The 16643-nt window shown below is 31.4% G+C and overlaps 2 protein-coding genes across 3 annotated transcripts in view; both read left to right on the forward strand.

Annotated features, from left to right (window-relative positions):
* The window catches only part of LOC129789960 (pupal cuticle protein), a 1201887-nt gene that overhangs the window by 1183129 nt on the left and 2115 nt on the right, over window positions 1–16643 (forward strand). The gene's annotated exons all lie outside the window — the stretch shown is intronic.
* On the forward strand, window positions 178–16495 carry LOC129789893 (trissin receptor). 2 transcript variants are annotated; one of them, XM_055827013.1, is made up of 8 exons: window positions 178–1161; window positions 1258–1402; window positions 2014–2173; window positions 6780–6977; window positions 10085–10291; window positions 11581–11810; window positions 15501–15702; window positions 16034–16495. In XM_055827013.1, the coding sequence occupies exons 1-8, from the start codon at window positions 918–920 to the stop codon at window positions 16082–16084; spliced, it is 1437 nt and encodes a 478-aa protein (XP_055682988.1). In that variant the 5' UTR covers window positions 178–917; the 3' UTR covers window positions 16085–16495. The 2 variants fall into 2 exon arrangements, with proteins under 2 accessions (XP_055682988.1, XP_055682987.1); XM_055827012.1 differs by having other exon boundaries at window positions 793–1161; window positions 16068–16495.

The following is a 16643-nucleotide window of genomic DNA, read 5'->3' on the forward strand; positions in this document are numbered from 1 at the left end:
TGACTCGAATTTAGTACTTTTTTAAATTTGTCGATTTAACAAAAAAAATTTTCTGTCTTCGACATTACAAGAAAATTCTAACATTACGCAAAAGGAAATTTAAAAAGGCCTTTACTTTATTCATAAAATGCCTTCCAGTCTCTCAACAAAACATTTAATCATTTCAAATATTCAACCAATTTCAAACATCGGAGAGTCAATAAGCGTAACATACATCTGTAGCAAACAAATGATCAAAGACGCCGGAAAATTCAGAAGTAAAGGGAATTGAAGGAAATGATGAATAAAATTGAATACCATCTATAATAATGTTGACTCGAAGCTCTATAATCGAATTCCCAATCTAATTACATTTTGTTCGTGGAGGAATCTTTAAGAAATCAAATGCTATTCACATCATTTGCTGTTTGTCTTTTGACATCAACTTCCATTGATAATGCTGTAATTATAGGCCCAACCACGGCCAAGAAAATAGAATCGGAAAAACTTTAATGGTTCTCATTTAATGTATTGAACGTGAGTTCTTAAAGTTTCCGATAAAAACTTTCTTCAGAGGAATATTTAAAAACTTACATAATTCTTGGAAAAATATTTTTCTTATCAATTTTCAAGGGAAAATCTTTATCATGTCCTCATGTGAGATGATTGTGGAAAAATAAATAAATCCTATTGACGAAAATTTTCAAATATTCCTGATCTTGACAGGGAAATTAATGAGATTTCAAATCAATTGTGACGATTTTCCGGAAGAGAAATTTCCTCATGAATATTTTTATGAGTTATTTATAGGATGAAATGTCCTTTGATGACTCAATAAGTTCTATATTCAAACGATTCAAACTCTATTTCCGCAGATAACCTCTTGGGCGCACCTTTCGTAAGAGCCATTGTCCTCATCACTGTGAGGTGTGAGGAACATGAGAAATTCGTGGAACAATTCCATGAATTTGAGTGAAAACTTTACACTCATAAGGGATACATTCCTCGTGGCATTTGGCAATGGGACTCAGAGCAACATATCTGGCATTAATTCATCATTCACGGATACCGATGGTGTCGTACAGATTTACGTGCCAAGCAATGAGTTTATCTTTGACAGAACTGATGTGAGAATTGTGATGTTCACGCTCTACCTAATGGTGTTTTGTTGCTGTTTCTGCGGTACGTTGATGCTATAAAATTGAAGAAAGAATCACACAGCAAAAAGACGATGATTGTGCCGACAATTTTTTAATATAAAATATGTTCATCTTACAGGCAATCTCCTTGTTATCCTCGTTGTAACGTTGTCGAGGAGACTTCGCTCAATAACAAATTTCTTTCTTGCTAATCTCGCCGTGGCAGACTTTTGCGTCGGCGTATTTTGTGTTATGCAAAATTTGTCAATTTATCTCATACCCAGGTGAGTTTGTTATGTCTCACTTTTTGAAATAATACTTTCATTTTTTTTTTCTGTAAAGTCATACATTCTATATAGTATTTGCACCTGTTGTGAAATATAAATTGTAATTTATAGAAATTCGTAGAAATATTCAATTGATTCATAAATTGAGTTTCTTCACCCATTCTTATATCTCACAATAAATTTATTATAAAATATTGAACTTCTTTTGGCTCTTTATCAACGGAATATTGCAATTTTCCCATGGCAACATGTGGCTTGAAGAATCAGATAATATTTTTGATCAGAACAATACATTTTGAGTGACAAACTAATATATTTTCCTTGCTAAAGAGAATTATTATAATAAGTTCAAAAGCAGAGGAAATGATTTTGCAAAGCTTTCCAAAGAGCTTGGAAAAAAAACTGTTCTGTTTAAAATTTTGTTTTATTTCATAAAAAAATTTATCCTGAATTATTTTAATCCACATGAGTATTTAAATTTAATCATTAATAAAATTAATTACACTTCATTTCCATGCAAAAATGTAATTATGCTGTGCGCATAAAGCGACTCTCGTAATATTAATTTGTGAATAAATCTGCATTTCGTTTCATTATCAACGTGACAGTTGGGTGTTTGGCGACTTCCTTTGCAAAATGTATCAATTCACCCACTCACTGAGCTACACGGCCAGCATATTCATCCTCGTGGTTATCTGCATGGAGAGGTACTTTGCAATTATCCATCCCATTACGTGCAAACAGATCCTCACATCCACTAGATTGCGGGTAAGTTTATTCTAGTTTAATGCCTTTGGCGGCTCGCCCCATGATGGAGCTTCAATTATTCCACATTTTATTAGTCATCGTCATACGAAATCAAAAGCCCCATTGAATTACACACAGAAAAAAAATGACAAAAAGTGGCAGTCAAATCGTCAATTTTTGCGAGTGGGCCACTCGCATAGACAAAATACGAATATTTCACTCGCACTCATTCGCACTATTTCTCGAAAATTTTCACATTTATTGGACCGAAATTGAACATTGAATTCTATAAATACTGATTTGCTCAATCACTTACACCAATTTAAAAGCAATATTTCTTCCATAAATAGCATTATTTGCCCAAAATAGATAAATAAAAATACAATATTAATTGATAAAATTGACGAGAAGAAAGCAAATGTTATAGCAGAAAAAACATTTAAAAGGTTTCTTTCACAAACACTAGCGCCGCGCGGAAATTGGGCGGAATTACCAATTTTACACATGATTTTTATTTTGTTAATTTTTCATCTGGAAAAACTATTAAAACACCAAAAATCATTATCTGATCTCATGTAAAGGTCCACAAAAATAAAATTTCTTCTCGAAAACATAAATCGCATATTTTTTAAAGGATGTCACAACCATAGAAAAAATAATTTCTGCAACAGAATTTCATGACGATATGTCGTAGGATAATCCATACTTTTTCTTTTTTCGTCATTAAATAATTTCATAATGACTTTCAAAGTTTGAATTATTTTTTATAATTAAAAAAAAACAAAAGTTAATTAATAGACCCTTAAATAAGGCTGTGTTACAAAATCTTACGTCGCAGGGTTACTTTAAGATAACTTGAACTACTTTAGAAAGGATATTTAAAAAATATCGTCAAAAACTAATTTAACTTGATAATGTTTCATAAGACATTAATTTAACTTTATAAAATAAAATTTAAGTCAATCGGACGAACAATCCTAAACCGAAATGTCCGATCATAAATATTAAAGCTTATTATAAGCTTAATGGTAAAATATGAAAGTATATTAATATGGTTACGTTGATCAATTTTAGATAAAAATTTTTAAGCAATTCAAAAATGGCCGCCATTTTATCCGAACTTTTTTCCAACAAATGTAATGTAAAATAAATATTTTATTTTACAACCATGCTTTTTGGATGATGTTTCTCACATTTCCCATAACCATAAACTTGTTTTTCACGCGAATATTATTTTAGCTGTGATTCTTTCTTCAAAGAAGCACAGCTTCTGTGTACACTCAAAAATGCAAAGTCGTCAGATCGGGCTCAAACTCGGGATGAGCACGAATTAGGGTTCCTACATTCCAAAAAACGTATGCGCCAAAAATCTTTCCGTCCGGCCGTCCGTCCGGCCGGCCGTCCGTCCGGCCGTCCGGAACCTTTTGCTAAATTACAAGAGAACGGTAATAGATAGAGACTTGCGGTAAACGGCAAAGTTCATATATCGGGTGGAAGACATCCGATTATGAAGTCAGATCCAACCCCCCACCCCCCCGTCCGCCATTTTGAATAACCCCAAAATTTTGTTTTCGCTATATCTCAGTCCCTATTATAGCTAGAGGTCTGAAATTTTAATATGTTGTAGGGCCCATCAAGACCTTTCCAACGATACCTCATTTTCGAAAATCGGTCAAGCCGTTTAGCCAATATGGCCGCCACAATTTTTCATCGAAAATCGGCCATAACTCGAGAACGGCTTGACCGATTTTGATCAACTCGGGCTCAAATGAAAGATATTAATGAGCCCTACAAGTGCTCGGAACATTGCAAGTTCAAAAAATGACCGCAAGTGGCGCTAAAATCTAAAACAAAATTTTCGATGAGTTTTCGATGAATATCTCGAGCACCGCTTTATAGAATTGCTTCAAATTTTGATATGTTATAGCTGGCTATAATATATTTCATCATGCCAAAAATGAAGAAAATCTATGTAGCCGTTCCGGAGATATCGCGTTTTAAAGTTAACATGTCATATCTTGAGTTGCATAAGACCAACCATATATACACATATAAAAATAAAGTAAAATATATATAAATGCATAGATATATACATTATATATACATATAAAAATGCAAAGATAAATATTAAATAAAAATATAGCATGGATGGAACAGTATAAAGCGAAAGAACGGTAAGTAAAACTTACAGGCTGTGATTCTTTCTTTGTCAGTGAAATGTGAAGATGGCTGAAAATTGAGGATGGGCAAATTTTGAGGAAGGCTTTCTCGCGCACCGAATCACAGCCAAGGCCCAGATAATTTGTGAAATTCCTTAATCGTGGGCGTTGGCTGTGATTCGGTACGCGCGAAAGCCTTCCTCAAAATTTGCCCATCCTCAATTTTCAGCCATCTTCACATTTCACTGACAAAGAAAGAATCACAGCCTGTAAGTTTTACTTACCGTTCTTTCGCTTTATACTGTTCCATCCATGCTATATTTTTATTTAATATTTATCTTTGCATTTTTTTTATTTTAATTATTAATTTATTTGTTTTAATTTAGGAAAATATAGATCTTATGAAACGTTATAAAGCCCTATTTTGTAGAATCAAAGATATGAATTTAAAAAAATCAATAATAGTTTGGTATGCAAGATGGCGGTCAAAAGAATTTGAGGGCGAAATCCCGACTGAAAATCCTTTCTAAAGTAGCTCGTGTTATTTTAAAGTAGCACTTTGCGACATAAGATTTCGTAAAACAGCTTAATTTAATTTTCTATAAATAATTTTTGGGTTTTTTTTTTGTAATTATAAAAAAAATATTTGCAAAATTTTGTAAATGATTGGATATATTAAGAATTTATTCAATGACGAAAAGAGAAAAAGGTATGGATTATCCTACGACATGTCGTCACGAAATCTTTTTGCAGAAGTTAATCTTTCAATGGTGTAACATCTTTTATAAAATGACCCAAAATCATACGTGTATGATGAAAATGCTTTTTTGTTGCAGGAAAACCAGAAAAAAAAACGTGTAAAAACGTTTTCTGGACTGAATATCTCATATACCACGTCTCTAGAAAATCGTGTCAGTGTTCTTTAGATGAGGCATTGCGGTAACGGGCAAATTGAAAATAAACAAGGAGCTTGTCAAAAAAAAACCTGTCAAATGTTAGTGAGAAAGAAACTATCTACCATAGACTCGTAATAGTAATGTGCGAGTCTACCTGAGGCTCGCAGATTGAAACTGCGAACCATTTCACTCGCATTCACAAAATGCGAAAAATTTTTCTGTGTGTAGTAAAGCACATACGTCAAATGAAAGCACTTTATATCATTTATACTGTATAATTATGTAGGTATGTGGGCACATATATGTGGGATTGTGCATATATATTACTTGAATACATTTCTCCAAGACATACAAAAACCTTTCTAGGGGAGAATGGTAAAATTCGTTTCTCTTATTTCTTTTCGTATTAAAAATCAGTTTATTTTCATAAAGTAATGAGTTTTAATAAAAAAAAAACATTATGATTGAAAAAAAAATCATTTTTACTTTTTTATGCAAAAAGATAAAAAAAAACTAACCCAGATATGTTCAGGATTTAAAAAAAATTCACGAAGTCTGTTTCTAAAATTGTATAGAAAGATAAGTCAAAATTCACAATCAAAAACTTTGAAAGGAGGACTTCTTTTACATAAAAAATTCTAAAACGCCTTTCTTTAACGAAAACCTTTTGATTTTTTTTGAAAATACATAAAACTTTTTTCACATCATATTTTTCCAATCCGGGATATCAATCAAATTGGATTTTTCCTAAGAATTTTATTTTTAAAAAAATTCTGAAAGAGTCTGATTTTTTCCATCGCGCCTATTCATGCTTCTTTTCAGTATCAAATAAATCTTTCGCCTTGTACCATCATCCCCTATAAAATATCAGCTTCAGAGAAATTTCAGAGAAAATTACAGCTAAATTCAATAGGTTTGAAATTCTGTTTCCAATCTTTTGATTTAATTTCAATAGCATATTTTCAAGTGTCTGAGTTCGTCTGGGTTCAGCTTTGTGTTATTGTATACTTTTATCAAAACAAATTAAATTGTTTTGTTGTTTGTAATTTCCCTTTAATTTAGTAATTTAATTTGAAACTACAATAATATAGGTATCTATAATTTGTATTACTGTGCAAATTTCAACCGAAAGTACCATATAATTGGTTATAATTTTTCCAATTAAAATTTTATTAAATTGATCAAAGATGTTTAATTTGAAGTTGAAAAACGAGATTACAAATTGGTCTTTAATTAAACACAGCTTTCAGGTTTTCAAATTAATTTAACCCTAATACGCTTTTCTGAGAACCATATGGAAATTCTCATTTAGTCAAATTGCTTCAGTTTGCTTACATTGCTGGTTACTAGCCTCTGTATAGAGTTGTAAGAGAATTTAGATAAATTGAAATCACTTGCTTAGAAATCTATGGATAGGATTATGTGGGTCGAACATTATGCTGAATTCAGAGTGTTATATATATTATGTAGCAGTACTAACCCCGTGGCCGTTTATCTACCCTTTAAAATTTACTTATATGTAGAAACTGATAAATAATGTTCTAATGGCCACATAATTTCTTCTGGCATTAGATGGTGATTGGGGGCGTATGGATAACATCGGCAGTCTATTCAATACCTAAATTCATTTTCGTAAGGACAATTACGAATGATTTGGGTGACGGCACGACCGAGACCATCTGTATCATGCATAGAAAACGCTATGACTCCAAATTGTTCGATTTAATCAATTTTGGACTTCTCTACGTTATACCTCTGCTTGTGATGACGGTAAGTTTTTCTTTTTCTTTTTTTACCTTTTTCCTTGAATAGCTTTCATTTTAAGTTTCACATTCAGAAGGAATAATCCTCGACATTCCAAGGATCTTGAACACTGGAGTTATTTTCATTCAAATCGTAATACTTGTAAGATGTCAATCAGGGATTTTCCCGCACTGAAACAGTACGCTTGAATGTGATTGAAGATGGAATGGAAAGGCATTTCACGAGACATTCTGCACGTGCCCTTTTTTGCTATCTTATTTGGAACGAAGGGGATGTGACATAGGGTTGAAGTAAAATGCTCCCTAGGAGATATTAACTCCCTCCGAAATGATACTTTTTTTTTTTCAAAGAAAAAATATTTATCTGGAGATTCTTTCATTTTATTTCGGGTAGACAAAAGGAATTTCTTTATTGTATAGATTAAAAATTTCTTAAATTGCAAATTGTCTCTTAGAATGTCAAAGGTTTCATTTTATTGACTCTCCTAACCACCAGCCTGCAACTGAAGAATGAAGGGTATGGGCGGTGGAAAAACAATCAGATTTTTGATTGATGATGTGAAAGCTAATTTCCCATAATTGACTGCCCATGGCAACCCTCAAATTTTACGATGAACGACACGAAAAATAAGCTAAAAGTCCATCACAATCGATGTGTGATGGTATTTTCCGCGCATTAATTCCTAAACGCCAATAGTATGTCTCCCACGTCGTCAAATCGTACATCAGAGTGTAAATTGACGGTTCCTTGCAAAGTACCAAAATTTACGATAAATTTTACGACAAATTCGCTGTAAACTACATCAACGTATCCCAAAAATATATTGTTCCTTCCTGATATTTTGTTGTCCTTGTGGATACTAACGAACATCATTCTTTTCAACCTATCAGCTTGATTGCAATAATTTACTATCTTTTGTGACGTGTTTTTGCCAATTTTGCTTCACTAGTCGGTTTGGAATTTTCATCTGAAATACTTTAAGGATTTTCATCCATCCTAATGAAAATTTGTGAAATTCTTTTTAAATCGTAGCCCTAATCTCAAGGGTGGTATGGCTGAAAGTTTTTTTTTTAATGAAAATCACTAGACTTTTAAAGTTAATATAATGATAATATACTCTCTCTATCAGAAAAATAAATTTGAGTGTCGTATTAAGATTACCTGATAAACATTTTGATTCAGACAACACGTTCTCAAACATGATTGAATCAATCTTATTGAGTCATTATTGTGTATCTTTCATATTGACCAGTAATTGATCATTTACGCGGATTTACATTAACTCAATATTAAGCTAATTTTGTTTACTCAGAACTTGTTGAAATTGGAGGTCTAAATTAAATCCACTCAATGCCACATATTCTACTATTCTATATACCTATTCACAATATAATAAATATTAAATTCAATTTATTTGTAATATGAATACAAATTAATTTATTTGAAATGCTCAATTTGAGCCAAAACTCCCCCTTTTCTCGTGAATTTTCACAGAAATTCAATTAACATGTAATATTTATTCGATTTATTTTAAATTCGAGCCAACATTTATGTAAATATTGCAATATCTTGTAACTAGATTTATTGGTTGTGGTATTGGTTGTGGTAGTTCTATTTATTTTGATGCATTCAATCATTGCAATTGAAAATGTATAAAGCAAAATACATTAATAAAATATATGTATATAGTCCAATCCACTTATGCATACCATCTACATATATTTTCAACTTTATGGGGTTGTACCGAGACGACAGGATATGTCTCGAGGATAACAAACATCTTTTGAGTTATTTTATAACACCCTCTCGCATGTCATCGTATTTCAATTCAGTGTCACGTAGTAAAAGTTCTTAAATTCTTCTGAATTTACTGTCCTGACGATCCTGACATTCTATAAAATCGTCTTACACACGTGCGGGAAGTTATTTAGAAAAAGGAGTGCCGGACCCATAACATTCACCCTGTTTTTGAGAATATTTTATGTAAAATGAATACTGACATGTTTTCAAGAGATTTCACAGAAAATATCGTAATTGAAAACAACTCTGATAAGTTTGGAGATTTTCCTGACACCCATTTATGTATGTAATGTGTGATAGATTAACCCAGGGATTAACCCTTTGATGACGAATGGAACGTTTTCGTTTCTTTGATTTTTGTATTTACACAAGCAGTGTTTAGCCGAATATTTTATTTTTTTGTGGCGAATCATTGGAATATTTCCTTATGATAATAACGTGTAAAGGGACTAAAAACGTAATAATTTTTTAGGGCTTTACATTTCAGTTTAAAATTACCTTTTATGCTCAAAATTAATGCTTTTCATGCTTAAATTAAGTGCTTTTTAAAACTTAATCTCCTCAATTTGAGCATTTGCGTTAATTTAATTTTTTTTCGGCTTGAATTTAATACTTTTAATATCTTTTCGTCAAAATCTTATTTTCAATTTAGCTTACAAGCCTTACAAAGCTCAAAAATATCTCAAACAATCATTTTCACTTAGCCTTTTCAATTGAATATATTGCTGTCATTGAAGGGTTAAAATTAGAAAGTTTTTGAATGCAAAATTCAAATTCTGAAAATGACATCTACATTCTTGGATATTTATATGGATGTGGATTTAATGCTGAGTGCTACGATAGCAAACTTTTGTTGTGTCATAAATATAGGTAGTTAAAGGTAGAAACTGTTGTAGACTACATTTTAGGATGGGAATGATGCAGTGAGTGCTTTTTTTCAGTTCACTTCATATCGCTTTGAGATTTATGGTTTGGATGGTTTGAGCTTTTTTGGAAAATTCTATTTGACCTTTTTCGTCATACGAAATCAATTCTATTACTTTAAAATAAATAAATATTCCTGAATCAGAGTTTTGCGTGTTGTGTGTTTAAAGGTAAAAAACTTTTTGACCTGCTTTTGCTGGAAAATAGGGAAAAAAAGTAAAATAAACATGAAGATATGAAAACATACAGTTCTCCCAATTTAACTTTTTCCATTTACTGGGTTTCTTCTCCATCTTCAGATTTCCCTGTTTTTTTTCATTTAATATCTGTTCAAGTCTCAGGAGGCTTTTCCTTAAAAAAAATGTTTTCCTCTTTTTTTTGACACACAGATCCTATACAGTCGGATCGCAATAACGCTGTGGAAGAGTTCTCAAGGACTTGAACGAAATATTGCTTTGAAGAGTACAACGCAATACAACAATGATTCCATCCAGGCGACAATGGGATATGAAAGTCCACAGCATCTCAACAATTCACATACATCGAGTCGCAGATTGAGGAATGGCCGGAGACAATTTGATGTAGTAGAGAGTCAGGTGAGTCTATAAATACGTCTAATGTGATTAGTTGTACCAGAACATAGGAATATATCGCACAAAGTGTTTCAGTTTGCGTGAGAAAAAGTATTCTTTTCATGGAAAATTTGCGTTCTCAGCTATTTCTATAAATTTTCCCTTTTAGGTGTTATTATTAACATACAAGTGAGCATTAAATACGGCTGAAAGAAAGCATAGAAAATTCCAATTTTACCCGAATCTTTTTTTTTCTTTTAATTTTAAAAATATAATTTTGCTGGATTTAGTTTGTTTTTCCCTAGAACCGATTTTCCTTCAATTTCCTAATACATATAGCATTGATTAAAATTTATTGTATACCTTCAAAATACTTTGCTCCCAAGAATTTATGCTCCATTAGGGAAATGATAAAACAATACGCTGTGATTGAATCAGAGGCAAAATATGCGTAGTATGGACTTTGGATATGATGCTATATATCATGGAAAATGTGGCAAGATATCTGTCATTCCCTTTGCTTTCTCCAAATGGCTAAACCACTGTGAATATAAAGTACCTATACCCATATTTCATCTCAAAATTTACTCGATTTATACGACTCCACACATGATACAATTTATAATAAAGATTCATGATATTTTGCAATGAGATGAAAATTTATATATAATAGAAAATTGTGTTATGTATGAAATTCCCAAAATGGGATAAAGGTCCTTTGGGGTTCAACCGCAAAATCTGCTGCGAAGTAAAAGTTTCAATCTTTCAATCAAAAAATAATTTAATTGCCATGGGGAACTTTAATAGAATTTAGGATTGGAACATGGGCCAGTGAACTCCATTAAATTGATTTCCCTCACGCATTATCGCGGCGTTACTTCTTTTATGTCTACGACGTGAGGGTTTTCTTCCTCTTGGGCAAACTTAAACCTTGGAAAGCTTTTTTTTCCATGCGGTTCATTTTTTTTTCTCTGGAAAAATATTCATGGATATTTCATGATGATTGACGATATAGAGATGAAAAAAAAGTAATACCTACCCTTATAGGGATTAGAATAAATTGTATATTCTGTTGTTTAAAGCTCGCTCGAAAAGTGATTTACTCTGGTGATTAAGGAGAACGTGCGAAAGTAGAATTTGTGTCCGCAAGGGAGGTGCTTCAAATTACAATTTATAATCCTCGCGAGAGGTGATCCTAAGAGGAGTTTTTTTTCCTTATTCCCAAATGGGTGTGGAGTTAGGCCCCTAAAGGAAAGCGATATTTGACGTCCCATTTAAATAACATTTTCTCGGCTTTTTTCCCATCCTTACAGACCAAAGTATCAATGCTAAATGAGAAAAGTACAACGTGGAGAACGCAGAGCTTTCGAAATCCACGAAATCAGCATATGCAGCACGTTGGCACTCAATTAACACAGGTTTCACATTCCTCGAGCAATGTTCTTCGAGCACGCCGAGGTGTCATAAGGATGCTCATGGTTGTGGTGCTTACATTTGCTCTCTGCAATTTACCATTTCATGCTCGGAAAATGTGGCAATACTGGTAAGGAAAATAAGCATTTAATCTGAATTAATTTAGAAATTATCATCTCTACCACAACACTTGAATAAATAAATTTTGGAGTCATTTAAGTCTTACAAAGAGAGAGATTGAAAATTAATAATTTATTTAGGAAAATTATTTACTAATAATTTAGATTTTGTCCGTTTCTTAAGCCAGACTTAAGGTTTTAAATCAAATTTATGGTTTCATAGGCCAGGCTTAAACTTTTTAAAGTCATTTAAATCCGTCCTAAAAAATTTATGCCTAGCTAATAAACCTTAACCTAGCTCTAACAACTTAAGCTTAGCTTAAGAATCTTAGGTCTACTTCTAGAAACTCAGGCCTAGTTTAAGGAACATAGGTTTGCCTTAAAAAAAGTTTAAACCCGCTTTAAAAATTTTAGCCTGGCAAAAGAACTACATCCTTAAGTGATTGCTCTACTAAATAAATATTTCATGGTGAAAATATGTAAATTTTTCTAAACAATCGTGTTCACTTTGTGGTTGCCTTTATGGCATTTCATACACCTGTGTGAATTTATTGCACTAAAGGCGACCCAAATTAATGCAGAACATCATTTTCAGGAAGGAAACAGTTGAAAGCATTTTCAACTAAATTATATTTACCCTAAATCCTTCTATGCATAATAGGTACATTGTAGAAAATACAATATAGTACTCCGTCTCAATGTAACAGCAACATAAGGTTTATATATAATTCAGTGTAAGAAGACATGAAGAGATTACCCAAGCAACACGCCACGACTACTGACTGCTTTGACAACTTTATGTAATACTTTAAGACGTCGTATTTTTGGGTTTTCACGACTAGTCAAAACTCTTTTCTCAATATTTTAATTATTATTGCATCCCTGTTTATAATTGAGTAATATAAGTGGTCGTCGCCTTTTACTCTACGATTTTACATAAAAATAATATACAAAAATTGAATGCTTAGCAGTTTTTAAGAAAAGTAGTCGTAATGTTGTCGTAGTTCTGACAACATTTTGTAATGAGGATCCGTAAAGTTGTCGTGAGTAGTCGTGAACATAAAATCCAATTTTTGCTTAATCTTTTAATATAAATGACATTTTGAAATGCTTTCATCGTTGTAATTTACTTATAAACAATTCCTGGATACATTTTAGTGCAATATGTTGATTAAAATTACAATAAAACGCAATTAAAGAAAAACATGAGAATGACCACGAAAAGGAAGTCTTAAAGAAGTCATAATGCGTTGAACAAAATATTGAATATTCCTGTGGTTATTATTTAGTTACAGAAACTAATTTTACATGATAATACTATTTACTGCATTTATCATTGGAATAAACAATTTTGAACTTTCTTCTTTAATAAAAAAAACTTAAAATTTAAAAAATATTTATTTGTAACCGACTCATTTATACGACAACCAAAAATAAGTCTTAAAGAAGTCATAATGCGTTGAACAAAATATTGAATATTTCCGCGGTTATTATTCGATTAGAAAAACCAATTCTACATAATAATTTTATTTACTACATTTATCATTGAAATAAACAATTTTGAATTTTCTTCTTTAATAAAAAATAACTGAAAATTAAAAAATATTTTTTTTGTAACCGACTCATTTCTACGACAACCAAAAATAAGTCTTTAAGAAGTCGTAAAATACGGTATCACGCAGCTGAAAATTTTTGTAATTTGAAGAAATTGCTGATTATTTATAAGGTAAAAATATCTTCAAAAGGTTTGTTTTAATGGAGCACACATCTTTAGCTGTAATTTTAGTTTCTGTATTATTTAGAAACATGTTAAAATTACATTTTAATGAACGACTACCAAAAAGAAGTGTTTAAGAAGTCGTAAATATTGCAATGAATTTTGCCAAATTTTATTGTTTTTTGAACCTTTTTTATATTATTTAATAATTTTATCATCTTTGAGAATTATCAGCGAATTTTTTTATTGAATATCGCAAAGAATTTTACGATATTTTAAGATTTTTACAATATTGTGTTGCATAACCTCATTCCGGATGAACATTCCGGCAAATTGTTCACAACTCCCAAACATCGTAAGCTTCTCCCTTACCTCATCTTTATGATTCAAATGTATGCCATTGAAGATAAAAATATATATTTTATACTTTTTAACACAATAGGTATGTATCTAACTAATATTTTATTTTAACGAATATTCACATTTCTTAAAAATTCTATGCATTCAAGTAAATAATGTTTAAATATCTTCAGTTCTTGGAATTCAATTATGGGTACCTGAAAAATATACCCTTTTATGACCCACAGACTTTAAAAGTGTTAAGGGCAATAAAATTTGCAGTGGGCAGGTAAACTTTTCTCAATAACTGTTTTTGTTTTCCATGAAGTTCACAGGATAATCTTTAAGTTTATCCCATTTCTAAGTAAAAGAACAGATAAAATGTCATAAAAAATCTAAAATATTTTTTTCTAAATTTCGTTTTCTTTTTAAAAACTCTTATCAAATCTTACAAGATCACACGCTTTTTTTATACTAATAATTATAGAAAGCTTTTAGAGAATTCCTTGTTAGCAATATTTGTTTATTGACAATATTTGTGAATTCTTGCAAAATAAGGTATGCAATTCACAAAAATGGTGGAAAAATCGTCGGTTTTATCACCACTCTTTATATCTGTTGTAAAAATCCCATGGAACGTACAAATTATGCTGATGTAACTGACTAAATTTGTGAATGCAGCTGCTTTTGATCACCCAAATTAATTTCACTATTTTTTAAAAATATTTGATAAAATTCATATAAATAAAATTCACATTATTCGCTATTACAAGCATTCGCAAAGCAAATACTTAACATATGAATTAATATGAGATATAAAAAATTTTATTTTTAGTTAAAAATTTTAATAAATAGTCAAAATTTTTATTTGTTCTCAATACTTTTGCCATATAATGACTTATTTCCTGTCGAGGATATAGTCTCGCATAAAATTATTAGCATATATACGCATGAAATTTTTTATTTCTATATGTGGCAAAAAATTAGAGAATATTTCTAAGAGAAGGGACGACATGAAAACGGAGAACATTTTTGTGCACCCAAAATGTGCTTCACCAGGTAATTTGGAGAGAGAGTGAGTGCAATAAATATGAACGAGAAGGGGAAAAAGCATACAAAATGTACAAAAATGTTTCACTAAATGCAAAATGTTGCAAAAATTTTTTTGCCTAAATCCAGGAATTTTCACGTCGTAAAGTATTACGTAAAGTTGTCAGCTTCGACCAAAAAATGTACTACTTGATGATTCCCAAAGTAATGTTATACGACTACTTTACGTATAAGTTTATGTATTACATTATGTACTACTTTATTTTCGGATGTAGTACATTACGACTACTTTGAGTTGCTTGGGTACCGAATTAGATTTCCACACACGTTCCTCCCGTACCACTGTTACAAATTTTGAAAGGAAATTTAACTTCTGTTTGCTATTTGATATTAGGTGATAAAATTCTAATTAAGACTTAAAGGTTTATTCTATATTTATTTCAAATTCTTGGTAATGTCACACGAAATAGTAGGTACACCTACTTGAATAAATCCAATTTTGCTATTTTTAGTCAATATCTCATATCACGTACCAACATACAAATTTCCCTTCTTTTGCCTCTTCGACAAATCCTGATTTTATCGTACTTTTCAGGTCCAATGACTACAAAGGAGCATCGAATTTCAATGCATTATTTACACCACTTACATTTTTGGTGACGTACTTCAATTCAGGCGTAAATCCAATCTTGTATGCATTCCTTAGTCGTAACTTCCGGAAGGGAATGCGAGAATTGCTCATGTGCTCCTTCAAGAAGAATCAACGCCAATCAATGCGACAACGCCTTCCACTTCAGGTACTTTCGAACAAAAATATACATATAACACTCTGTGAAAGTCACTTCAAAGTACACGAATACAGTTCTGAATCCCATGCTTCCCCCACAAAACATCTTCTATGATCTTTATCCATTATGGTTTTCCTTTGAATTTTCATTTCAAAATTTGCCCCTTATTGCATTCCAAAGTAAAATTTCAAGTAAATGTGCTTTATAGAGAAAACTTCTCATAACCCAACTCCCATTTAATTGCAAAGTAGAGTAAAATTGTGATGGTGTGTCAGATTTAGTTTAAAGAAAAATTCATTGACGAACAATTAATATATTATACAAATTTTACATCGTATAGACCCATTCTTTACCGACTGATTCAACCCATGTAGGCAATTATCCGCCATGATGCGAACTGCGACACATCAATTTGCCAAGAATTGAGATGACCCGAGTGAATTCACGTGTGCACAGTGAGGGATTCACATCAACCACCGTCATACACAATACAGAAATTTAAAATGAATATTTTTTTAATTGTGTAAAAAAAATATTTAATATTTTAATGGGAAGCCGAGAAAAGGATATCACACAATGAATTTGTTATGGATTTATCAATATTTGCTGAAAGTCGTAACGTGAATACAGGAAATAGAAGTTCTTACCATTTGTTTTGTTACCACTGTAAAAAGAAATAATTAAAAATAAAATATCTACAAATTATCCATCGAAAGTTGAGGAACAATCATCAATAATTATTCCTTTTATAGTACAAAATGTCTAATCAACGTTAATAAAAGAAGAGCTTCTCTGAAAAATTAATCACAAAATTGTTTTCTTTGTTGGATTTTCTCTCTTCATCATTGATTATGTTAATTTCTACGTTTTAGCTCTTAACCCCTTAAGGACCGTAAGAAATCCTGGAAATCCTGAAAGGTGAATTTTGTGGAATTTCTTTTTGAATTACG

This window comes from Lutzomyia longipalpis, chromosome 2, assembly GCF_024334085.1.
Source record: "Lutzomyia longipalpis isolate SR_M1_2022 chromosome 2, ASM2433408v1".
Classification (NCBI taxonomy): domain Eukaryota; kingdom Metazoa; phylum Arthropoda; class Insecta; order Diptera; family Psychodidae; genus Lutzomyia; species Lutzomyia longipalpis.